At 39.3% G+C, this 26,504-nt stretch overlaps 1 protein-coding gene across 1 annotated transcript; it reads right to left on the reverse strand.

The window, feature by feature from the left end:
- Positions 1-1,797: 1,797 nt before the first annotated feature.
- Positions 1,798-15,284, reverse strand: lrrn1 (leucine rich repeat neuronal 1). Its single transcript, XM_007565590.2, has 2 exons — positions 14,760-15,284; positions 1,798-4,957 (listed from the first exon to the last, which is right to left on the reverse strand). The coding sequence occupies exon 2, from the start codon at positions 4,789-4,791 to the stop codon at positions 2,644-2,646; it is 2,148 nt and encodes a 715-aa protein (XP_007565652.1). The 5' UTR covers positions 4,792-4,957; positions 14,760-15,284; the 3' UTR covers positions 1,798-2,643.
- Between the last annotated feature and the right edge of the window lie 11,220 nt (positions 15,285-26,504).

A 26,504-nucleotide genomic window follows, 5' to 3' on the forward strand; every position in this document is an offset into this window, starting at 1 on the left:
AACATGAGAACGAGCTTCTGCTTCAATAACTATATAGTTTTAAAATCATAGCACTCATACATATGTGCTGAAAGATTACAAAGCGTTATAAGTATGAATTTGGGGCTTTTTTATGGTGGGATGATGACATACCATACATGTCAGTGAGTCATAAAAAGAAAGCAATATTTATATCTAGATGTTTTGTGATGATGATGCATTTCCTCTAATCACGAATCCAATTATTATAGAAATGGACGCAGAGGCACCAAAACATTTTTACTGGTGATGTTAATACTAAAATATATTTTTATTTTAATGAGGCCACATTGTATTCATGTCCCATTAGGGACTGCAGCTGCTAGCTTTTATTCTCCTTCAACAAACCAACTTGTTTGGGACCCGTATCCCATGAGGGATACGGGTCCCAAACATACATAACATACGATATTACCTGGAGGAATCGAGGGGAGGTTTTCAAACTGGGAGCACGTCACCGTAACAAAGTAATGTGAGGGTGTGCAGCTGCCAGTGGCGCTGGGTACCAGTACAAAGAGCGGTGAACAACAGCGCAGGACTACCTCCAAACTTTACCTCATACAAATAGTAGCTGCGTTTCCATTGACCGTGGAATTGCGCAAATTGGAATTATGAAAATAAATTAGATTTGTGGATACACACTAATTTAGAAAAAACTTGTTTGTCACTAAAAGGTTTTTGTGCAATTCTTCGGTGTGTGTGTGTGTGTTTTTTTTTTTTTTTTTGGAAACTACAATGGAAACACATTTTTTTTCACATCACATGATCAACATAAAGATGTTACTAGTGGCAGAAAAAAACTAAGATGACAGGAAACAGTAAGAAAATGATGGGTTTAATTTTTAACTTATTGCGTGAACAAACTTCTTCACATATCATTTTTTATTGCATTTGTTATTAGAAACAATTGCAAAGTAGTTTTTTTTTATATTAGTGGAATGTCAACAACGTTTTGCCCATCTTTGAAAATGAAAAGCAGCTGGTGATGCTTTTGGGTGTGTGAACAAATCAATGACCCCAAACACATTGAAACTGGTGTAGGGAGATGGATTATACCAGCTAACAATATACATCTGGAATGACCTTCACCAAATTTTTATTAAAAATTTTAGATGAACTCTGTACTCTTTCTGTCAAGATGAGAAACTAAATATTGAGAGAGAAATGTTCCAGAAACCCATCGATGGCAACGAAAGAAGTGTTTTATTTCCATGAACGAGTTCAATGACACATGCAATTGGAGTGAATGGATGAATAACGTGAAATGATTCTTGAGACAGCGTTTGTTGTGAATTGGCGCTATATAATAAGCCAAATTTAATTGGTTGAGTGAGTAACTTGGTGAAGATTTAGGAAAATAATCCAAAATATAAAATATGCAAAACGTTGTTCTCTGGCGTTCAAACTTTCCCTTTTTCCCCCCCTCCAAATGTAACAATAAGGCATAACGCCAAACACTTATTTTAATTTATTTCTACAGGAAACGTCTCCAAGAAAATAAGGTATTTATCTCTGAATGGACCTACACTGATCTGAATTGTATGTTGTTTTTGGAGCAATGGCTTATTCCTCTCTGCCTTTCAGCTCATGTGTGATTGGGCTAAGAAGCCAAAACAAAAACAAACATTTTATGATGTCGCACAACAAAGCAGTGTGTTGGAGCTGCTGCCTCCTATCAGAAGCTGAACAAAGATATTTCTAAAAGTTAAAAATGCATTTAAACTTCTGATCACAACTGTCCATTTGAATGGGTTTCAATAATGACATATTCCCTTGAAGTCATAGGTTAAAAACTTGATTAAAAGAAGATTTTATTTGAGTTGCTCCTCATTACACGCTTATGTGTGTAAACCTGAAAGAAAACAGTGATTGTAGACACTCTATCAATGTAAGAAACAAAATTTGTAAGAATTATAAAAAGCCTTACATCTACTTAGCTAGGTTATAACATTCATATTTCTATTGCTGGTTTACAGTACCCTGCAAACTTAAAAGCCTAAATCAAACATACTTTTTATTTGAATGTACAAAAAGTGAAATCAAGTCATAGCTGATACAACATTACAGTAGAATTTCTAACATTATTCAGTAGACAGTACATCAAGTCTAAATGTACTTTGTCAGTTTACATTTGAGTTGATAGACAAATTAGTTTATATATATATATTTATATATTTGAGTGCACAACAATCAAAAGTGAAACTGTCTTACAACAGAAAGGAAAAACTGCAGTCTGGTAACAGATTGGCCAGAGAAACTGCTCAAAGAAAAAAAAAGGAAAACAGTTTGGGATTCAGCTTGGCCTTTTCTGTTGCACTGTATCCATGACGATGCTTCATGCCCGGTTCATAAAAATGAGTGCTAAAAGTAAAGCGCCGTGACTACGAAGTTCAGAAGGCTAAGTGAAGCTGCCATGTTGTGTGTCAAAAACATGTGAGGTCAAAACACAGCGTGCGATAGTAGATGTGAAAATCTTGGCTTATTGTTCAATCCAGTCCAAGAAAACTGAAGAGAGAAATAATTAAGCAATGGAAAAAAATATATATATTAAGACAAAGAAGCGAGTGTGAATATTTGTGCTACTGAAACAATGACGTTTGTGTATCTCCTGATGGAATCTTCCGTTCACCACATGTAGTAACTGCGCGTTGTGTCGACCTGGCTGGGTTTGGACTCCGAGGTGCCCTCCTTCTCCTTTTCACTGTCTGCCTCCCACAGGTTAATGAGAGGGGGGTACAGCTCATTCAACGGTATCGATGAGGTCTTCTGCATGTACTTCTTCAGGGAATGGTGATAATTCTTTCTCTTCCACCTCTTGGCAGTGTAAACTCCCAGTAAAACCAGGCTGATGAGCGCAAACATTGTTCCCATGACTGCGGCCAGAGCCGTGTTGGTCCCTTGATCGGATATTTCCACTGCGAAGGTTGCCTGCTTCGTCGTGACGTTCACACACGACTTCTGCGGCTGTTGCTGGACGCTGGATACGGTGAGGCACACTTCGTACTCGGTTGCCGGCTGAAGATGCGTCAGGTTGTACTCATGGACGTCCACGGGCACCCTGGCCGTGTAAGTGATGTGAGGGTTGTCGATTTTCATAGTCGCGGACGACCACTTGAGGTTGGAGGCCATGACGTTTGAGCTTATTTTCCAGGAGACGAGGATGGAGTGAGATTCCGTCTGTTTGACGTAGATCTTTAAGAGCTGCGTGTTGTCCAGCAGAGTGCCATTGACCTTTATCGCTGTCACTTTTGTGTCGACTCCCTCAGAGTTTTGAGCCACGCAGGTGTACCGGCCGGAGTCTTCAACTTGGATGTGGGAAATTCTCAGCGTCCCCTCTTTGCTGAGGCGGTACTTGTCAGACAAAGTGTCAGTCATAACCTTGTGCCCCATTGGTGTCACCCAATAGATCTCAGGCTCAGGCTGTGAAATAGCCCTGCAGTCCAAATCCAAGGTCATGCCGATTTCTAAACTGAGGTGGGTGGGGAAGGTATTGTGAGAGATTAGGGGCAAACACTGATTCAGCAACCTTTTCTGCAGCACCTCACGTACATGCATACCCCTGACCTCTGGCGGCATGGAGCAGAACATGGACAGAGGCTCCATAAATCGCACTGTGGTTTTGTTGGAACCCATCCACTGGATGACGCAGTCACAGCGCAGAGGGTTGCTGTGGATGCTGATCTCTCGCAAGTTAGGCAGAGCATCCACAGTGGACTGATAAAGGGCATTCAGGGCGTTGTTGTTTAGCATCAGGCTCTCCAAAGCTGGGACATCCCGAAAGGCCTGCCGGTTGATATAAGAGAACTTGGGGTTGTTTGTTGCCTCTAGCTTAGTGAGCTCAGGAAGGTTGTCCAAAGCGTAACGGTCAATAGAAACCAATTCTCCCATGTTATTTATCCCCAATTCCTTCAATCTGAGCATGTTCTTGAAATCCCCCTCCTGTATCTTGTGTACTGGGTTTTTGTTTAAATCCAGGAATTTCAGGTTTGGTAGTTTCTGAAGGGCTCTCTGAGGCACTCCAACCAACTTGTTGTCGTAGAAAGAGAGGCTCTCGAGATTGTCAAGTCCCACAAAGGCGTTTCCGGGAATGTCTTTCAAATCCATCCCAGCTAAAACCAGACTCCTCAGATTGCCCAGCGGCTTGAAGTTAAAGTCCATAATTCCAACAACGGGGTTCTCTCCGATCATGAGAATCTCCAGATTTGGCGTAGAATCAAACCACTGACTGCTGATAGTTTTGAGCCTGTTGGAGTTGAGGTGAAGCCTGAGTAGGTTATGAAGCCCAGAGAAGGCATTGGCAGAAATGGTGCTGATGTGATTGTGGTTGATGTAGAGTTCCTGCAGGTTGCTAAGGTCCTGCAGACAGTAGTCGGGCATTTCCATGATCTGGTTCTCCTCCAGATGGAGTGTGGTGAGCTGGGACATGTTGGTGAGACCAACATCTCGAATTGTACTGAAGTTATTTTGAGACAGGTCCAGTTCTGTCAGGTTGAAGAGTTGCTCCAGTTCCTCGCTGGTCCTAGCGATGTAGTTGCTCTGTAAGAGGAGAACCTGAGTTTCACTGGACAGGTTTCCCGGGATCCGTGTTAGGCGAAGGTCATTGCAGTCCACTGTTATAGCTTCTCTGTAGGTGGACTGAGGGGTGAACCAGGGTCTGATTTCACACACGCACAGCTGAGGGCAGTCATTGCTTTGGACAAGAGAGAGTGCTACAGAAACCAGAACCAAGCCACCAACAACCTGAGCACAGCTGTCCATCTTCCATCTAGCCATGCTGGGAAGGGATAGGAGGCTGGTCGTTGGACTTTGGAGGAAGGTTTGTAACAGTCATGAACCAGACTTGCTACCGATTAAGCCTTTAAACCCAGGAAATGGGAGGTTCTCGAGACAAAGTCGGGGGTGGAAACTACAAGCAGGGATTCTGACGATGGAGGATTATCTGGAAAAGAAGAACAAAGAAGTTAGAATTAGAGGGGTGATGGAAAAGAGGAGAATATTGAACAAAAAAAAATACATTTTTAGGAAACGTTCCAATCTATTCCCTAAGATAATGTTAAAAGGTTATGAGCCTTGTGTAAGAACATAATCGAAAAGCAAAGAGCGCCCCAATATATACGGCTGTTGCTTGGAACATCACTTTTGTACCTACATTTATAAATATTTCTATGAAAGGTCATTTTTGTGATCGGCTGTGTACAACAGAGAATTAGAGCCAGGCTAAGAAAACTAATTAAAATTACCAGAGTAAAGTAATAAAATTACAAGAATAAAGTCGTAGTATCACAACTTTGTTCCTGTAATATAATTTATTTATATAATTTTTTTTCTTGTAATATTATTTTTTTCTCAAAGTACTACTTTATTCTGGTATTATTTTGACTTTATACTTGTACAATTTGTTCTAGTAACACTATGACTTTACTCTTGAAATGTTATGACTTTTTTCATATTATTTTGACTTTTCTCGTAATATCATGAGTTCATTCTTGTAATTTTATTACGTTATTCTCATAATTTTTTTCTTAGTATGGCCTTAATTCTCTGTTGTATGTGAGTCACTAAACACTAGAATCTCACACTTGTTGTAAACACAAAAGCCAACGCCTACCCGCATTTTTGCCCAATCTCCTGAATTTATTTTTTTATTTTTTTATGACATTTCGTCCTCATCCTGAGCTTGTGGGTTAAATAAGACAGCAAAACTGACAGGGAACAGTATCTTTAGCTGTGGCGCTATTCTCGTGAGACTGAGTAATGTGCATCATCAACAGTTTCACAAAAATGCAAGTTCAGCTCATTACAGAGCATGCACAACACACTGGCCTGGGCTGGAAAGAAATCAAGTTGCATTGAGGGCTTTCATCTACCCACCAGGCCCACAAGGACGCCGTCATTATCTTTTTTGGAGCATCATTAAACATGAGACGTTAGTCAGCGCCAAACCTTAAAGAAAGCAACAATAATTTGCACATCTAAAGTTTTAATGTCACATTGTAAGCATTCAGAATTTAGGCTAAAGACAGTGGAAAGATTTAAGAAAGCCTAGTTTTTTGTGGTTCTAATAAGTATCTAAAAATAGATGAATGAGAAAACTCATGCAGTATTTTACGTAATGTAATTTTAAAACTATAACTTCAATAAATAATAAATGGCCTTACAATTATGTCTAGCTTGATGAAAATCTTTCAAAAAGCGTTTGAAACTATAGGCGGGAAAATCGCCCCTATAGGGGGGATTTCTGGTGAAACAGCACTTTCACTTTCACTTTCCATTCTTTGTTTTCAGTGCTTTTCTTCTTCTCCTCTTATGAATAGATGGTATATACTTTCAACTGAGCTAAAAGCAATATGAATAAGGGCATGTCCCAGTCTACAAGGTCCGAGTATGCATGTTGAACTGAGCATGATTTCTGCACAGAAAGAAGCATCAAAAATCTAACAGCAAACTGGGTTTAAGTGGATATCAGGGTTGGGATGAATTGAATTAAATGGAATTACGTTATATACACCTGTTTTATTCAGCAGTGTCCTTAAAGGGCAGTATTATGCGTTTTCCAGCCACATAGTGTAATTTTGTAGCACAATAAAGTAATTATGTCACCTTCAGTTATCAAAATGCTGTGGCTATGAAATATGACCTTAGGAGTCGAGCCACTCAAAAATAAAAATAAAATAAAAAGGCCGCATGAAAAGTGTTGAGTTCAATTCTGTTGGACATTAGAGACTTCCAATGTTATAAAAGTAGTGTTTTTATATTGATTTTGTTTTATATTTACTTCCAAATAAAACCAGAAATATGTTCGATCATGTGTGCGCCCCCTTGTTGTGCGCAGGTGTACTGCAATAAATTATGTTCTATGATCAAAAAGTGAATGAATGCAACATGAAGTCCATTTTTCCACTGTCCTCAAATGTACCACATATCTGAAGCAACCAATCAGAAAGCATTTTTGGCCATTTTGTGTGACTCATAACCGGGCAGACTTGAATGCGGACAACGTGGAAATCATGGGAAAAAAATGCCTGGGAAATTGCCCGCAATCTGCTGTAAAAAAAATATGTATACTAATTAGTTTTTGGCTTTGTTTGTACACAAGTTCTTAAAATTTACAAAAGAAAATGTCATTTTAGGCTGTAAAAACGATTTAACCAATATTTTTGTGAATGTTTTAGTACAAATATGATTTTTTTTTACTCAGATTTTGTTTTTGTGTGTTTTTTTCATCCACTGTGACAATACATTTTGTCAAAATGAAACAATTACTGTAAAATCATGAAGCTTAGGTTGTGCTGAAAATAATGATAGCAAACAAGGAAATGAAAATAGTTTTTATGGTGAAAATATAAGGGTAAATTCAAAATTAGACCAAACGGCCATTTAGACCCCAGACTCCTAAGAAATTTGACTTTGCAATTTAACTCCTATAAGAAGTTCATGCTCTTTCCGAAACTCCAAGTTGGGTAGCCGTGGGGGAGGGCTGCTCTGTGACACGTTTTACAAATCCAAATGGTTGCCATGGTAGATTCGAGGATTTCTCAAAAATGAATGAAAGAATCAAGGCAACACTACAAGTAAGTTTTTAATGAGGGAATAACATTATAACATGATTTATATAATACTGTCCCTTTAAGTCATAGTGATGTAAATAAAACCTAAATGATCACGTCGTACTGTGTCACCAGTCAGTGCAAAAGTTTTTATCTACAAAAGAAAAAATCTCCAACCCGGTAGTTTAAGCAGCTGAAAGCAGGCTACTTGAGCAGCTATATCAACTAGCTAACATGTATAACAGACTCATATCAGCAAGCTTTCCAGCTTATGTGTACATGAGCTAACATTAACTAAAAGCTAGCTGATATTAGCTTGTAATAGAAGTTAGCTAGTCTATTAGCTAATATAAAATATTATCTAAAAAATAGCTGATATTAGCTATTTACACATTAGCTAGTTGTTAGGTAGCTAACAACCAGCTAATGTATTAGCTAATATACAATAGCTATATGTTAGTTAGTTAACATAAAAGCTAATTTAATAGCTAGTTATATCAGTTATAACAAGCTAATATCAGCTAGCTGGTTTACTTTGTAAGGAACAGAGCCTCATCAAGCCCAAAAACAATTTTTCTCATTTTATTCCCACATATCGTGACCAAACGTACCGTCTTTGTGTGACAGCCTCACTCATTAGCAAGATTAGGTAGCCAGCAGGTGTTTAACAAGCCTGAGTACTTGCAGCACAAAGCCAACACTTAAGACAATCCCTAACTCAATTAGGTCTATTTAGGAGGCACCTCGCCTAGTGTGGAGCCATGCGACATCCACCTTCTTAGGGGTAAACACCAGCTCAAGAAGACAGTGCTTAAGAGGCTTTGGACCCAGAAAGCTGGGCAATACGTAGGAATGTACATAAACTGCCTGGCAACAGCACTGGGGGAGATAGGAGCGGCGCGCCTCTCCTCCTATACCGGGGATTCCCTACGAGACGGGGCGGAGCGTCTGAGAGGCAGGCAGGATGTTGTTTTTAAGCTAAAGCACTTTATATTGTGACTATTGCTGTGCCAGTTCGGATTAGCAGATGGAGATGCTGAGGAGGCGATTAGCTGCGGGGCAAGTGCACTGAATTCAGACCAAGGGAGGAGAGAAACAGGTTCTTTAGCACTTTAATTAAAAAGCAACATATGTGTGGATCCGAAAACAGCAAGTTCAGGGTATGGCACATGAGGTCAATTTTCATATTGACCGCTGCATTTAAAGCAAAAATAAGTTATGGTAGTGAAAAAGAAAAAAAGAAAAAGATTTTAGACACTTAGGAAACCAAAACATGATTTCAGCCTGTTTGTTCTTAAGCCAGAACATGAACGTTACAGGACAGGATTCTAACTGTGAACTGTAAACAAAAGATTTCTAAAAATGTTGTACATTGTAGCAAAGAGAATTTAGCTGAATAAGTGTCCCACAAGGACAGCTCACACATTCCATAGGGAATATCTATAATATTTGAAAGAAAATAAAGCTTAAGAAGCTGAAATAACTAGGCACAAAACTACTTGACTCACTGTTGGCTAGTGTTTGCAATCCAGAAGTGACATTTATTTTTTTCTTGCTGCCGACTGGCTGTAAGAGCAGACATAAGAAACACTGCAGATGTTAGCTTCTGTGGTAATGCTAAGACGGTTTCCACTGTGCTTAATAAAACATATTAAGGTATCTTACTGTATCGGAGCAATAAAGCTCAATTGCCCACCATTGGGGCAGAAAAGGATACTCTGGAAGACTCTTGTATTTTTTTTTTCTTTTTAAACAATCAATATTCTACATTATCTTTTTCAAAATGTACTTTTTGAGATGATAGAGAAATCCTAACATGCCAGATAAGAACATCCCCGTCTGGAACTGTGTACTTCTTTGAGGACTCTGGAGAGACGTACTGTATAAATCAGAAGAAGTGACAAGAGAACTAATTCAACATGTATTTCATGTTTATATAACAACTTTTATGAAAAAAAAACTTCCAAATAACTTCAGAGTCATTTAGTTTTGGACAATCTTAACATCGTACTCCATGGAACCGATAGAGAGGTTTTAGTTGAATCGATTTTCAGGAGTCTGGCTCAGAACAGTGACATGTTTACATCTGTGCATGTCAGGTTTTGCGCATTTTCTAAAGCTACTACAATATTAGAAATTAAATCATAACCAAACAATGTATCAGTAATAAATAAAAAAAAAAAAACAATAACTGTCTTCAGAAAATACTATAATTCAACATAAGCCAAATTTAGCAGTAAACAATCAACCGTTGTTTTGTTTTCTGCTCTTCTGTTCACTAAAAACAGAGTTAATCCTGTTGCTAATCTTACATTTTCCCCATTTTGGTAAACACTGATGGCTTTGTCTACATTCCCTTTCATGGAATTTAGTCACATTGTCACTGATCCCTTTTAATGCTAAGCATGACAGTTATTTAGGTGAAAAAAGAGGTTAGTTCATTTCTAAAGAGATGCGTTAAAACAACGTTCTGACGGAAGAGCGGAGACGAGATTAAAGCTAGAAGTCACAGTCGGCACCCTGCTGTTTAATCTGTGCAACAAATTTTCTTCAAGACAACACCTAATGATGTGGCACGAAGCAAACTTAGAAAATAATCATGCTGGGAGAAACGCAGAACGTCAAAAGAGAGGAAAGCAGGAGCCTGACGCAGTTTTAATCGAAGGAAATTTTAAAACTGTAGGAGGGATTCTTGAATTAAATCCACAGTTTATTTCCTGTTATCAAACACACTATTTAATAGTTTGTAGATGTGCTACTGCCTCAGCACTGGATGCGTTCACAAAAACAAACTATTTCAAAAGGGCAGCTTTTTGACAATGCTCAACCTGTTTTTGAGAAGTTGTGTTTTTAGGTTGTTGTTTATTAATTCCTTTTTTATGCTGACACAAAATCACACATTTTTGAGCCACTGTTGATACAATAAAAGGAAGAGTCATTTTTTTCTCAATAACACATTTTTAGATCAAGGTCAATAATTTTCTAGAAAAAACAAGGAATTTTTTTAGCTTTGTAACATAAAGCTAGGAAAATTTCCATGCCAAAAATGTCAGACTGTTGAAACTCAGAAATTTCAGTGTTTTTCTAGGAAATTTCCCAGACTTATGTCAAAATCTTTTTTTTTTTTTTTAGCAAATATTTTACTCTTAGAGCTCAGAAATGTCATTGTTGTTTTTTTCCTAGAAAATTTCTGGGATTAACCAAAAATATTTTTACGTGTTTTGGCAGAATGTACTGCTCCCTTTTCTATCTCCCATGGCGCATCAGACACATTTGTGGTTCATTCAGAGAGATAGATAACAAGTTAAAATAGATAACAGGAAGGCTAACCAGGCCACAGCAACGTTGTTTTTATCCCTTGGAGGTTTTGAAATGGAGGCAAATGTATCTTTATATTTTCTTTTGTTGTTCATTGACTCTTTTAGTTGGACCTTGGAAATCTATCAAACCTGTACATTAAGTGGGCTTAATGCCAATGCCTTAGTAAACGCTTTGGTGATCCCACTTATTGGGTTCGTCCATTTATACCTGGTACGTTTACCCAATGTACACACTAACGGAAGCTTGGCACTTACTTTCCACACAAGTCACATGTTGGCATTGTCCTATCGTGATTAATTTCCTGCTACCTGACAAAACCCATCTGTGTCCTCCCATGGAGGAAGGAACCTTTCCATGATGCCATGACACATTATCTGGCTGAGCATTTTAATCACCGCCAAAATGACACCCGTAAAAATCACTGCACATTCGGAAATGTGCCCATATCTGGGAGCATGGATCATCCTGATAGGAGACCAAAATGGAAAAATTGAGCATTTTGTTAAATATATTTGAAATAAAGATGAGGAGAGAGATCCAGGAAATTAGTTTAAATAAAATATTCCTTGGATGAGGAAGACTCTCTGTGTTCAAAAAGAACACAGAGAGTCTTCTTAATCTGTGACAGGACCGTAGTTAAATATAATAAAGTGTCAGCCTAATGCAGGGGAAAGGGTTAATATCTTAAACCATTTGTCTTAAAGGAGTGGTGGACGTTCCCTAACCCAGTCTGCTGTACACCACTGGGACCTAACAGTGGTGTCATGATGGGAGTGGGAGGGTCTTGAAGCTCAGTGCTCCTAACTACCAGCTCTGTTGTTTCCCTAACAATCCCTCCCCACACACCTGCAATGTACCTCAGGGGAAAATGGCTGCTCAGTCGTCTGTATCAAGATAAAAACATTTCACTTGTTGTCTGTGTGAAAGAGAGTGGATTAGTGTGCAGCATTGTATGTGTTGTTATATTTTAAAGAGCAAATTAGACATTAAATTTAATGGATCTTTGGGTCTATTTAACTCAGATGTTTTTCAGCTTGATATTCTGTAGTTCTCCTTTTGTGAAGATAAATACTGAGAAACTGAGTTTAATTTGGCTTTTTATTTTCAACATCCACCTATTACAATTTACCTGCAAAGTAAACATTGTCGAGTTGAACTGTTCAAAAATACCAAATCAATCTGTCAGGGTTTCAGATCCAGGTGCTGCGACTTCACTCCATTCTTACTGGCCAAACTGTTCAAGCTCTGCCAGGTTGAATCAGCTGTTAGCAGACCTTTTCAAGTCCAGCAACACATTCTCTATTGGTCTGGGCTTTGGCTAGGCCACTCCAACACATCCACCTTGTTGTCTTTAAACCGTTTCTGTGTAGCTTTAGTTGGATTCTTTAAGTCGCTGTCTTGGTGGAAAACAAATGCTGTCTGAAGTTGTATTTCTCTTGTAAGCTGTGTCTCCATAACAAATGTGTGCAAAACTTTGTTGATATTCCACTAACTGTGGAAAAACCAACAATTCGCAATTGCAGTGTTTCCATTAAATAGGAAACGCAAATAAAGTCACAGGTGAATATGTTTGTTTACATGATAATTCATTAAGAAAGACGCCATGCCATCATCCTGCTGCCACTTCCTGCTGTCGTCTTCCTGTGTCTTCAACACTAGTAACACCCGGCTGTCGATCATGTGACTCGTGTGACACGAAACAGTGTTTCCAATTTAGTTTTGCGAAATGCACTAATTTTGATACATACAGATTTACACATGAGCCATATTCCTTCCATTTCTTGATGATTAATTTAATTGAACTCCAGGGGATGTTCAGGACTTTAGACATTTTTTTGTATCCATCCTCTGACTTATACTTTTCAATAAGCTTTTATTTGATTTGCTTGGAGTGATCTTTTGTCTCCATGCTGTAATGGTAGCCAGGAATCCTAATGAACTAGTGAACAGACCTTCCAGCTGTCTTTATACCACCATCACTTGAGATGGAGACACAGTCACTGCACTCAGCTGGTCTCCATCCCACTCATTGGGAGACCAGTAGCACCAATTAGCTTGAGCTTTGTTGACTTACGTCACTTACTTTAAATGGGGCGAACATCAATGCAATCACTTATTTTATGTTAAATATTACTTTATTTAACTGTCAATATTTTTGAAGAAACTAGTTTTCACTTGACACTTTGTTGTATTTTTCCTCAAAAAGCCTTTATTTTACTGATCATGATTGATTTGTATCAGTAACTCTGAAGACCAATCATCCCCAATACATCCATATTTCTAAAGAAGTATTTTTTCAAAGAGGTTCCATGAATGATGAGGGGTTCCTGAAACACTTGAAAGAAGAATGGGTATAATAGTACATTTTGAATAATTTTAACAGATGAAAAACAATAAACACCTTTGTTGCTGTGCTCACATATGTACTTAGTAAATAATTTGGCAGCAAAAAGGGGCTCTGAATTGAAAATGTTGCTTTTTTTGGTCAATATTTGATTTTGATTAAATTATGATTATTTGCTAATTGCAAACATTGCAACTCAATAAAAAGTTTAATTGCGTTCCACCACCCGTCTAACTTCACAAAAACCCGGATGTGTTTTAATCTTGAACTAATTAGCAATTTTACACTTAACAATGTTTGCCATTCTAAAATATAATTATTTAAATGCCTAATATTCCAAAATTCTTTTAGTACTGATTTGACGTACACAAGCAGTTTCCACAATTTCATTAGCTGTGCTTCCATCAACCATGAAATTGTGCAAATTGAAATTAAGAAAATAAATTCACTTAATGGAAACAGGCAAATTTCAAGAAAACTCATGTTTTTCCATAAAAGGTTTATGTGCTAGGATGATGTGGTTTTTCGGCTGTATCATGTGATCAACAGCCGGATGTTACCACTGCTGAAAAAGATGAAGAGAACAGGAAGTGGTAGGAATATGACGGCGCAGCACGTTTTATAATGACCGAACCCATTCAGGTGTGATTTTAATTGCGCTTCTTGTTTAATGGAAACGCCGGTAATTGCGAAATTGTGTTTTTTTTCGACATTAGCGGAATACTGACAAAGTTTTGCGCACATTTGTAATTTGCACAATAAATAATGCACGAATGAAACCAGAAAACAACAACAACACAAATCTATTTGTTTCCCGTCTTTGGACCAAACCACAAACCAAGCAGTGAAGTGCAGATTCGATCCACCTTCCTGAACCGATCCGATAACAAGTCAGCAGCCGGGGCCGCCCCCCACCCTCCGACCCCCGGCCGTCACAAAAGCGCAACAGCTGCAGCGTCAGAAGCAGCGTTCGCGGACTACAATAGACCCCCCACTAACGCAACCCCATTCTCAGCGGCGCATCTCCTGCGAAAGGGCCCCGGCTTTATCCCCCTCCATGCCGCCATCACCGCTTCCCCCTCCGCTTCCCCCAAGAGGGAAGACCAGGCGACTTGTCGCTCAAAACGGAGGAGGCATCGAGACATCTGCTGGCTTCTACTTTAACATTAATATGCAAATCACATCACCACACGCGCACGCGGGCACTGCGAGCCGCCTGCCGCAAAGGAGATCAAAGTTTGCTTTCCGTGGAATTGCATTTGACGCACTACAAGAGGCTGACTCGGGTTTGTTAAATGTAAACGAAAATCACGGAGCCGTCCTCGACCAAGTCTGTTTATCTAAATAAATGATAATGCCCTTGAGTGCGTCTGCGCCTTCAATCATCGCCCTTGTGTTTAGTAGCGTACCGCTTATCTTTTAAGTCTTTTTAAAACAAATTAAAATTCAGTTTTTTTTTCTTTCCTCCTTTTTTCTTCTTCTTTTTCTCAAGGGTATTGTAAAGAACGTGCATTCTTTCCCGCTCTCACCTTGTTGGCATTCCAGGTCTTCACGTTCACCAAGCGCGCGGCTCCTTTATCCAGGTGAACGCCTCAGTAGAGAAAAAAGGGGAACGCTACAGAGCTGCAGGTGAACGGGTTCATCAGACATCCCTGTCTCCTCCGGAGCTCTGGCTGTTTACGGCGCGTCCCATCAGTCGGTCAGATCCCCAGAGCGCCTCGGAGAGAGACGCATGATGCGGTCTGCAGAGACCGATCTCCCCAACCTGCCGCGCGACCAGACCGCTTTGTCACTCAGATGATATTCTTCCGCACTGCTGCTGCTGCTGCTGGTGATGCTGCTGCTGCTCCTTTCTCCGCGAATGCTGAGGAATAATGATTGCAAGATGGGGAGGCAAGAAAAAAACAAAAAAGAGAGAAAGAGGCAGAAAACACCTGGCGCTGTCCAGACTATAGTCAGCTGATTCCCCAGCAGGCTATTGGCTGAGAGCGACTGTCTGTCACCGCCGGCCAAAAGCAAAGCAGAGCACCATCTGCTCCGGGCTTGTTGTGATGAGAACAAAGGCAGGAGGGCGGCGGGGCGGCGGTGCATGGGGGCGGCGGGTGGGGGGGAAGAGCAAGGCATTACTGCCTGAGATGGAGAAAAAAAAGAGAAGACTATATGGACCTGGTGTTATCGGTGTTTACAGCGAGATGAACCCATTTTTAATGCCATTTCTGTTGTGAAGTTAAAAGAAATGCTTCAAAAACGTTTTCACTGAAAAGATCTGGAATTTGGGATTTTATTTGTAGTTAGCACCCTTTACTCCAAAACTCCTGTAATTGAGCAACCAATAATTGAGCAACCTGTAATTGAGCAACCAATTACAGCCTACAGTTACTAATTAGCGGTGAGCATTTATCGTCTCGTTTAGCATTTATTGTGAAAAATGTCTTTTTGGTTGTCTTGATGGATTTCAACTAATAATGTAAAAATGAAAACTGGCAGTTTTATCAGAAATTTCATTTTTATGATTTTCTCCACAAATGTCAACAAATATCAGTCATTTCAGAAAATATTAAATGCAGTTACTGTGTGCAGTATAAATAACACTTCTTTAAGATCTTTAAAGCTGCAGTGTGTAATTAATTTGTTTTTTCATATTTGTTGAAACTTTCAGTGTCATGACAGTATAGTAAGAGACAGATCGTTGTACAAAAATAAATAAATGAATACATTTGAGCTCCTGTGCTCCAGTGCTAACTAAAAATGAATCAGAGCCAGGAGGTGGGTCTTACCACTGTCAATCACAATCTCATGTGGCGCTGCTCAACCTCCCCTTTGCTTTCTGCTATGCTACAGCTAGCACAGCCTGCTATGAAAGCAAAGGCTAGTTAGCATAAGTCACTAATGACGGCAGATGAGTGGTTTCTCTGGAACAATAAGTTGTTTCTCTGCACATTTAGCAGCAAGTTTTTGAGTTTGATTGACAGCGATAAGACCCTCCTCCTGGCTCTGATTGGTTGTTTTTGGTCGGGAGCGGTACATTTCTTCAGACTGCAATTGTAGCTCAGGGAGAGGTGGAGGAGATCAACCTTTTCACAGATTAGCTGTCTCATATAATACTGTGACGATACGGTGGCTGTTTTAGAAAATATGCAAATAAAATATGCTTTATAAAAGTTACATGCAGCAGCTTGACGAAACCATTTCAAATAGGAATGATTTCCGTGTTTGTGGTGCCGTGAACGATGGAATGGAATCACAGCCAGTTACCTAAAAAAAAAAAGTAATAAATTATTTATTGTGATATTTATCATTATCACAATAGTACCACAAAATATCGTGATAAAATTCTAAGTCCATATCGCCCACCCCTAGCAGATAGTGTGTACTCTAGTGTCAGTATATAAAACCCAAGCTTACATTTAAATATGGGCCTCATAAGGATAAAAAATGGGCCACAGATGGGATTGTGAGGAGATTATATACTGTAATAGTTCCACATTATTTTCCCATCAATTTAACTGACTTTATGGACACCGACTGCATTTAGTCAGCTTTCCTAGGCTAGTTCTGTTTTCAAGTAAAACAAACGAACAAACAAAACAAACAAAAAAAGCTAAATTCAAACTTGAAACTTTTGGAGTGAGCACAGCCAGCTCTCACCACGATTCCACTATCTGCTTCCAAGAATAAAGCCAATGCCAGAAACTTATTCGCTTTGTGTCTGAGGCATGAAACTGCTACCAGGAGCTATTAAAAGCACATAAAAGAGACACATTGTTACAAAGGATGGCAGATACGTCTCAGTGGCACACGCAATCGAGAACGAGTTTATTTTAAGTAAACTCCCAGCGCGCCGTCCTGTTTAACAGCACAATTAAAACAACAGAGTACAGCTATTTCCCAAAATAAATAACCCCTTTAAAATAACTAATTATATTTGTAAGCAGTTTGTCAGTGTCTCACTTCTCTGCTTATGGACTGTGAGCGACAGCATTATGATAACATATAAGCTTTACTTCTTCTCGACACTTTTAAAAAAAAATCTTTTGTTGAGAATTTGTGTTCAGCCTCTCAGGAGTCGCCCTAAGTTATAGTGATGCTCACAAGTTTACATACCTTGCCAGTAGTTTTTGTATTTTGATCATTTTAAGAGAATATGAATGATACTATGAAAAAAAAAGAGAGAACTGAGTGTATTAAAGACAGCTACTGGAGAGCCTTCCTGCCCACAGCATCTACAACAACTCTAAGGAAAATTATGTAATATGAGTTTAAACATTTAATGTCTCCTAATAAAGTATTTTGGAATTGAACCAAATTCAATGAATTACATAGATTTTAACTTTTAAAAATGTTAGCACAATTCATAGATTTTTTTCCCACTAGCGGAACCTTTGTATTCGTGTGTTTCTGGTACACCTGTAATTTCCGACGCACAAACAACGACAAAACTGTTCTCTTGGACAGAGGTGGGGGTTAATTTTTGTTTGAAATAAAAACAAAATGATTTGATGGGAAGCTGCTGTTGTGTTCAGATTAAGCTAAAGGGAGTTAGCCTATCAGTGAAGCTATTTAAGCCTAATAGCATCTTGATGCTAAACGTGTTGCAGCAGCGCAGACGTCCCCGACGTCAGTGTCCACATTTCTAAAACATTTGTTCAAAGAAATTCTTGAAACACACGAGAGCTGATATAAAGCACACTGCACTGATCTAATGGATGAATAACCTAAATAAAATATAAAAAATATTTATTAAAATAATTTAGCAGCAAAAAAGATTTTTGAACTGAGAATGTTGCTAATTTTTGTCAATATTTGGTCTCTGATAAAAATGTGAAGAATTCTGATTAATTAATTGCAGCCCTGCAATTAACTCAATTGAAAATTTTAACCAAGTCCCACCGCTAGTTACACTTTCTGCTCAAAGACACGACAGCGAATTTGACAACGCAATGTTGTTGCTTGGCTACTGGAGTACACAGGAAAAAAAACTATAAGTGTGTCTATAAGTACATATAGATATGCAAGTGTTACTGGTGCAGGTAAGAAAATGATAGTAATAATAATAAACTATAGAATGAATATTGCTAAACACATAGTATGTAACTTAGGATTTTCAGGGTTTAGTGGAGGATTATTGGTGTTGAACAACCTAATGAGGGGAATATAAAATAAAAATAGAGTTTCTTCTCAGTCATATGTTAGTTTCTCTGTGGGAACCATGCAGCCTTCCAAATAAATATCTGTGCAGGTGTCCGTTTCATTTCTCCTCTCACACCCCGTTTGGCTTCACTTATGGAAATCCAAATATATAATGTCCTCCTTTTATAGGACAAACACAACTTAGATTAAGAGACGCATAGGAAGTTGTATTGCATCCTATAAAACAATACAGCATGATAATAATAATAATAATAATAATAATAATAATAATAATGAAAGAAATTCTTGTGCTTGTTAAACAGCTTGATGTCACACTTCTTTTCCAGCTCGTCCTCACCTTCTGTTCACCAGCCCAGGTGATAAAACCGGGCTTCGTTTTCCTTTCGGTGTATTGAGTGTAGCCATCGATCGCCTCTGTTAACTCCTGCAGTAAATGCTGCGCTTCATCAGCGCCTGTCATCTCCCATCAGGCTGAAGCTTTGCGCCCGCTAAGCTTCAGACGGCGTCGCCTTTTTTAAAGAGGAGGAGAAGGTTTTTGGTTTCTCGTCACTCTTTTCGCAAACTTCACTCCTTTCTTCAAATAATTTGTCGTATTTATCTGTCTTTACGTTATTTATTAATAGCACGTTTACTCTCTGCACCCAATCTGCAGAGATGAGAGCTAAGGATATTGGTGTAAGTCTTAGCATCACTTCTCCCTCCCCCCTGTCAGAGTTTGGGTCAGGTGTGAAAATGACCGCAGGTCGGATCATCCAACCAAATTTGCACGAGGTGTAAAACTGAATCCAGCTGTTTTCATCAAGCTGTGGGTGTTAACGCTCTTTGCCCACCGTGTTGCAGAGGTTAGTGTAATTTAGGACACATTTTTATCAGCTGCTTCAACACTTTCCGCCTTGTGTGTCTCCTTCCAGTTTTTGTGTCCACCAGTTATCCGTCTTGCAGCCTGCAAGATGTTCTGAAACGCTGGAAATGCACATCGCTCGCTTCAGAGTTTCTGTCTGCTTTGATTAAATTTGCATGGGCCCAATATTTCCTACAGCCTCCTACCTGAAGCGGAGACCAAGCAAATCAGAGCATTCCTTTCCTTTTAATCATCTGCAGTGAGGGACTCGCCTCACTGACAGCGAGATTTCAAAGTGGAGTTTTGCTACATGTTTGGAAGAGAGTCTTCAGACGGCGTTTAAATAAAACAAAAACTCACCCAGAACAAAAGCGCTGACCCAGTTTGTTGGTGAGAGACTAGAAGGAGCCTCATCGAACTACAGAACAACCTGACCAGGCCTAGCTGAACTCCTTTCTCCTATGGAGGACTGATCCTGCCAAAAAATTGGCAATAAGTACAGAAATAAATAAATGTTTAGACAAAGTAATTATAATTGATGTGCAATAAAATAAAAACATTCCCAGCTTATCACACTGTGATAGCTGTGGATTAATATTTGTTTATCATCTTTAACAGTATTAATTTAAAATTATCACTGTTATTTACTATTACAAGTTATTTCCAGTCTTATTGTTTTATTAATTGGTTCCATTTTCATTTGTTTCTCTTTTTTTCATATTCTGTATTTAATATGTTGTATTTACCATTACATTTTATTTCACTATTTTAATCAGTTTTTTATTTTGTATTAGTTTGCTTTCCCTAAAATTTCCTTCTGTATTAAATCACTTTTACTTTTTAATCATACACTAATTTATTTTCTCTAATATTTCCTTCTGTATCCACTGCACATTTTTAAGTACTGTAAAAGTGAGAATGGTTTTTCAAAAGAATGAGGGTCATATTTTTTAGTTTGTTATATATATATATATTTTTTTTTTGGTAATTACATTTATTGTGTTAATAACTAAAATTAAAAATTATTCTCTTTTTAACCCAAATATTCCTTGCTATGGTTTATTCTTTCTAGCCCTCTCTTAGCTCAGTATGCGGAGTCACACCCATAACCCAAAACCTCTGGATCTCATACAATGAGAAGCTATCAGCTCCCATGACTAACAAACCTTTAAACTAAATCTGTTGAGATATTTTTTTCTGTGTGTGTTTTGTTAAAAATATCCTCCAGATTTAGTTGGTAGAGGCTCCAAAACGTCCAGCATACTGATCGTTGAAGCCCCCAACTTCCCCCCACGGACCCCTGCAGTCTGAGCAGCCGGAGGGAAGGCGGTCGCTGAAGAGGCTCAGAAATTTCAATCGCTCATCAGAAGTTTGGCACTTTGGTTAAAATTGGCAGAGTTCCCAGTGTGGTGGAGGTAGAAGCATGTGGGCGGGGCTGGAAATGTTTCCCTATTTAAAAACAGAGCCAGAACGAAACCAGTGTCTTCTATTTTTAGCACGTCACACCTTTTGGACACCTTGTTAACTCAGAACAATATGTCTTACTGAGCTGTTTAAACACTTATTTCTGGTCTTCTGTGTTTGTAATGATAAGCATCCAGGCATGTTTGAAATTGATTTTTAAAAGAAAAAAAAACCTACCCTCTCTCCATTTTCCTAAAAAAAAAAAAAAAGATATAAAAATACTCCAGTGTTATATATGACTTGCGGTCTGTTTACGACTCTCTGCCTGCAGAGACGGCAGCACCTTCCGTTCACTTTGACAGTGCAGATTGAAAAGGTCAGCAGGAGCGGCTGAGCTTCTCCTCGGCTGATTGTTGCTAAACTGAAGATTGTTACCAGGCAGATCTGGCAGTTTCACACAGATTCAGTTTCTCACTTGCTCTTTTTTCGTCCCATTTTTTTTTACCCCCCCTCCTCCTTTTCTCCCCATGTAGCTGAGCTTTTCAGCATGTAACAGATTTGAGAGGTGTTTCATTACTCAGACACTTCTTCTTCTCTCACTGTCTTCACTCACAGCACAGCGTTAAAGCTAAAGTAAAGATAAAAAAAATGTTGTTTTTTTTATTTTTTATTTTTTACATATTTGTTAAAACTGCCACCATGTCGTGACAGGACAGTATGAGACGGATGATCTGTGAAAAGATTGAACTCCTCTACATCCTCCCTGTGCTGCTACTGCAGTCTGTAGAAAAGCACAGCTACTGACCAAAAAACAACCAATCAGAATCAGGAGGCGGGTCTTAGCGCTGTCAATCATCCTCCTGTATACTGTTCAACGTTCCAATGGAGGAGAATCAACTTACTGTTCCAGGAAAACCTTTGATCCACCGTCATCTGTGGCTGTGCTAACTAGCATTAGCATTCATGTTATGGTGAATGGTTGTAGTGAAACAGAGAGAAAGGGGCAGGGGGTGAGAACGAGAATGATTGGCAGCGCTAAGACCCTCCTCCTGGCTCTGATTGGTGGTTGCCGACTGCTGGTGTATTTCTGCACTGCCAGAAGGAAGAGGCCTTTCTTTTTTTTTCATGATTATCCTTATTATACTGTCACGACATAATGATAATTTTCGTAAATATGTGAAAAGTATTTCTTTTTAAATAAGTTCTACTGCAGCTGTAAGGCATACCGCCCACTTAAAAACCCCACAGAAAATATTAATTTGAGAGAAAAGTACAACATAACCAGGAGGTTCATTTCTGAGTCCGTTTCAAGTCGAGTGAGGGTTCAGAGAACGAACGAGCAAACGCGCCGTAAAGTGAGTTTCTCTGTACTCTTGTCAGCTCGGCGTGACAACGGCTGAGAAAAGTCTCCAGCGGTTTCTTCCCGTCGTCCCGAGAGAGAGAGAGAGAGAGAGAGAGAGAGAGAGAGAGAGAGAGAGAGCCCACCAACAGCAGTGAATTTGCACCACAACATGCACAAAACACCGTTTAAATATTAATCAAATCTGCCTGGCAACCAATCCCGAGGTCTCGGTGGAGACACACGTCAAGCTTCGAGAGAGAGAGGGGTCAACCGTTCAACTCAGATGTGAGGATTTTAGGAGGAGTGAAGAAAAAATCAAGACGAAGGAAAGTTGGGAGACGACTTCAAAGGCGGACGGAGAGCTCGCGGATAATCTGCCCGTGCCCTCACCGCCGCTTCACCCACTTTGTACTCGGTCCTGCAGGGGGAAGTCCTCCTGTGATCGACGAGCACCTGCCGGGAGGAAGCAGGAGGAGAAGCTTATGTGTGAATGGACTGATATGTTTCCTGACCCACACTGCGGGGGAATCGCCTTTTAGACTCATAATGAGGCTCCAGCAGCCTGAGAGCGCCGAGGTAATTTTAGCACCAGAGGGGAAGAAGCTGGAAGGACGGGTACACAACATCCGGCCCGCTGGAAATGAATTCCTCCTCAAAAGGAGACGTGGTCCAGCTATCTTATACGTTTATCAGAACGTATGTTACAAAGTGTTGTTATATGTGATTTTTGTTTTGGAAATGTCAACTTGAGTAATTATATGGTCAATAATAAAGCAGCTACTTTTCGCAATTGCAGTGTTTTGATTAAACAAGAAACAATTAAAATCACACAGGAATAAGTTTGTTTGCGTGATTAAAATCATTCCGGGTCGTCATCCTCCTACCACTTCCTGTCTTCATCTTTTTCGCCACTAGCAACATCCGGTTGTTGATCACATGGCTCGTTTGATGCAATAAATGTAACTTGTAAAAATTGAAAATACTCTTAATTTCAATACAACCAAAAACCCACTTCATCCTAGCGCAAAACGTTTTTTTTGTTTGTTTGTTTTTTAAAACAAACAAAAAAACAAAACATGTTTTGCCGATTTGCGCAAGAGGAAACACAGATACTGTGAAGTGAAAAGAAAACCATCAGCATCTTAAACCTTTTTGGAACCCCAACACTTTGCAGAAACACATTCTAGCTGCAAATCTTCTAGGATACATCTGCACCTGCTGTTCTTTGTTAAAACTGACCTTTCATTTATTATGTCCCTCACTGTTGAGACGCCCTAAAGATCTGAAAGCAGCTGAGAATGTAGTTTTGAAAAGACTAGTTTCAGTAGGTTTCTGTTTCATGTCTGATAGGCTTTGGATATCAGACTCAACAACTGGACCCACTGAGGGATCACAGACTACAGGATTCATCAGACCAACTAAAGCCACGTGAACGCATCAAACTCTTGTGGAAAATGTGACCAGGGCGACAGCTTGAAGGACCAAATGTGACGATCTCAGGATGTGAAAATTCTGCTTATAACTCATCACCATTTATCTTCTGCATTCAGTTTTGTTGCCTTCAGTCTTCATGGTTTTCCTCCGGCACACACTTTTGTTATAACATAAATTCAAATCACGTTGATTCACAATTATCCCGTCACTTTACTATCAACAGGTCCACACTGCAAGACCTGGCAGCACAAGAACAACAAAAAGATTTGCTCTAGTGCTGCATCTTAGGGGAAAACCAACAAGATTGTTCAGTTCTGTGTTGTTCCCCTGTTGTCTAATCGAGAAAAGTAGAGGATTATACATTCACCGCTTGATGGAAAGAAAACCTCTGCTGCTGTGGTGTCACCAAAATCTAAAACACAGACGCAACGATCGCACCTGCAGAGTGAAATGGGGCTTTTTCTTTTTCTTTTTTTTTTTTTTAAAAGAGACATTTGCAAAAGAGGATTGAGTCTCTGCTAAGCTTCCACACCCTGGTGACTGACTTTTCAGTCTCTGGGCTTTTAAGCTCCAACCAAGCAGCAGCCTCACATTTCACCTGCCGTCTTCACTGAGAAAGTTATGCAGCTTTTTCAAACTATTCCAGTCCGCCCCTTCTGATGGCTTTTTACTCTTTAACATTATTTTATAGTTTTTTTCTATAATAAATGCCAATGGTAAAGGTAATTTTATGTATATAGCAGTTTCAGCAACAAGGCAATACAAAGTGCTTTACAGGATTTAAAAGGAAACACAAACAAAATAAACCAAAAGAAAGAGCAAAAGAAGAAAAAGCTAATAATGTTAATCCAAATTAAATAAACTAGATGCTCCTATTCAGGGTTGGTAGATAAGTATAAGTAAGTATCTTCTGGTCTAATTCCTTTTCTGGGTTGGGAGAACAGGAGTCTAAAAAGCAGTTCCTAAAGTAGATTTTCTGGATTCTAAATTTGTACACTGTTAACAATTAATCCCCAAAATCATATTGACAAGACAGATGTTATTATTTACATCTGGAAATTTTGTGCCTGCCCACAACGCTGGAGGACAAAAAGACAATTCTCTTACTTGGCAAGTAAGATTGTCTGTAGAACAATTTCATTTAAAAACATGAAACTTGGAGATGCAGGTATTACTAATTTACTGCAGTGCGTCACAGTAAAAAATAAAAGAAAAGACTTGTACGTTTCTTGTCCGTTCTCTCCGTGTCAGCACATCTACATGTTAAGGTTGTTAAAGTCAAGCTAGCATAAATGACCTAATTCTCTCTCCATTGTTATTTATTTTAATCATAACTTTTCACTGACTTCAGAAATGTGATACATTTGAATCTTCTTATCTAGTTGTAGCATTGACAATTAGCAGCAAAACACTGCATCCCTTTCTCTTGTATACATCACCCAGTAGTGCTTAATGGTGAAGTGGAAGGAAAAGGAAACCTAATTTTCATTTCAACATTTCCTTGAAAAAAAAGAAAAAATAATCTGAAAGTTAGAAAGGATTGACCTGTGAGTCGATGTTTTGTCAGTGAGTCTCTGTCCATCCAGAGACTCGGTCTGGCCCACACATTTCAACAACAAGGCAATTCAAAGTGCTTTACATCATTAAAAACACAAAAAATCAACAATTGAAACGTTCCACATAACATTTATGGACCACTTTATGTTTGTCTGTCACATATGTCCACAATACATTAAAGCTTGTGGTTATGAAGAATGTGAAGTAATTCAGGGATTTTTTTTTCTTCGTATTTATGCTTTTTGGAGATTAAAGAGCTAAACTATGCCAGCGAGATGAAAGCATTGAGATTCAAGAGGATGATTTTCTTCCTTGAGCTGTTAGTAAATGTACTCATCAACGCTATGCCAACCAAACACAGGAACACGTACATTGTGTAACAGAGTAGAACCGATCCAGAAGTGACGGTAAAGCCGTCTGAATATCACCACAGTTTGCTCGGGTGGAGAGCTCATGGGCTTTGGCGTTTCGTGAAGCGGCCTCCTATGTTTCTGTCGGGATTTAACATAAATCTTCCTTCTGCGACCGACAAGTGGAACTGATACCATCTAAGGTCTGCAAGGTCTGCCCCTCTGAAGGCAACAAGAAACAAAAAGCAGCGGAATCAGCTTGTCCATTTGCATTCTGGAGCCAAGCAGATGGAGCATCTGTCATCCATATTCATGAGGTCGCCGGCTGGCAGCCTTTCACCTTGACCCCTTGCTATGAGACTGTGACCTTAAGACTCAATGGAAGATAATATGCGACCTGTTTGAGTCGCTATGTTTGACCTTTTTTTCCCTCATGGCTGGGAAAACCGTTCTAATCCTCATAACTCCAGTCTCCAGAGGGATGCCTCGAAACTCTTCAACACGTGTCAAGGAACCCTGAAATTCCCGTAGGCAAAACATGATGAATGGAGGAGGAGGAGATGTTGGGGGGAAATGTCCCAAAAACACCTCTGTTTCTAACGCAGACGGAAAGTCATTGAGATATGGGGAAAAAAATTATTATTTATGTAAATTTGCTCTAGAAAACCAAAGACAACCCCAGAAAAAGTTTGATTAAAGGGAATTATGCATTTGCCATCATCAAGTGACTATGTTACATTCAGTTGTTAGAATTTAGCGCCTAGACATTGGGCCTCTGTCTCTTTAAAAAATGCTGCTCTTTCTGAAACTCCACCTACAGGAAGTCATCACAACATGTCTCCTCTATTAACCCTTTAACAACGTTTTTACCTGCGTTGCATTGAGAAGTAGCTCCTATAGCTCAGCAGATACGCAGTTCCACCAGGTGTTTGCTAATTGCTGCTGGCTAGTCTGAAGGAGTGGCAGCGGCTCTGTAATGTGGAAGCTCGGAAGCTTTGAACCTGCAAGTGAGGAGGAGTGGTGCCTCATTTTGCACAGCTGAATGGTTGCCATGGGAGAGTAAACAATGTCCCAAGCATGCATGAAAGAATCAAAGTATCACTCTAGGTATGTTTCTGATGAGGGAATAATATTATAACATGTTGTATAGTTCAAACAAGTCAATACACAATACTCATAGGTGCCAACATTTTCT

The sequence above is a fragment of the Poecilia formosa genome, unplaced genomic scaffold, assembly GCF_000485575.1.
Source record: "Poecilia formosa unplaced genomic scaffold, Poecilia_formosa-5.1.2 Scaffold180, whole genome shotgun sequence".
NCBI classification, from domain to species: domain Eukaryota; kingdom Metazoa; phylum Chordata; class Actinopteri; order Cyprinodontiformes; family Poeciliidae; genus Poecilia; species Poecilia formosa.

Excerpts from the sequence above, each read along its gene's own strand:
- lrrn1 (XM_007565590.2), bottom strand. The coding sequence starts at position 4,791 with ATGGCTAGATGGAAGATGGACAGCTGTGCTCAGGTTGTTGGTGGCTTG.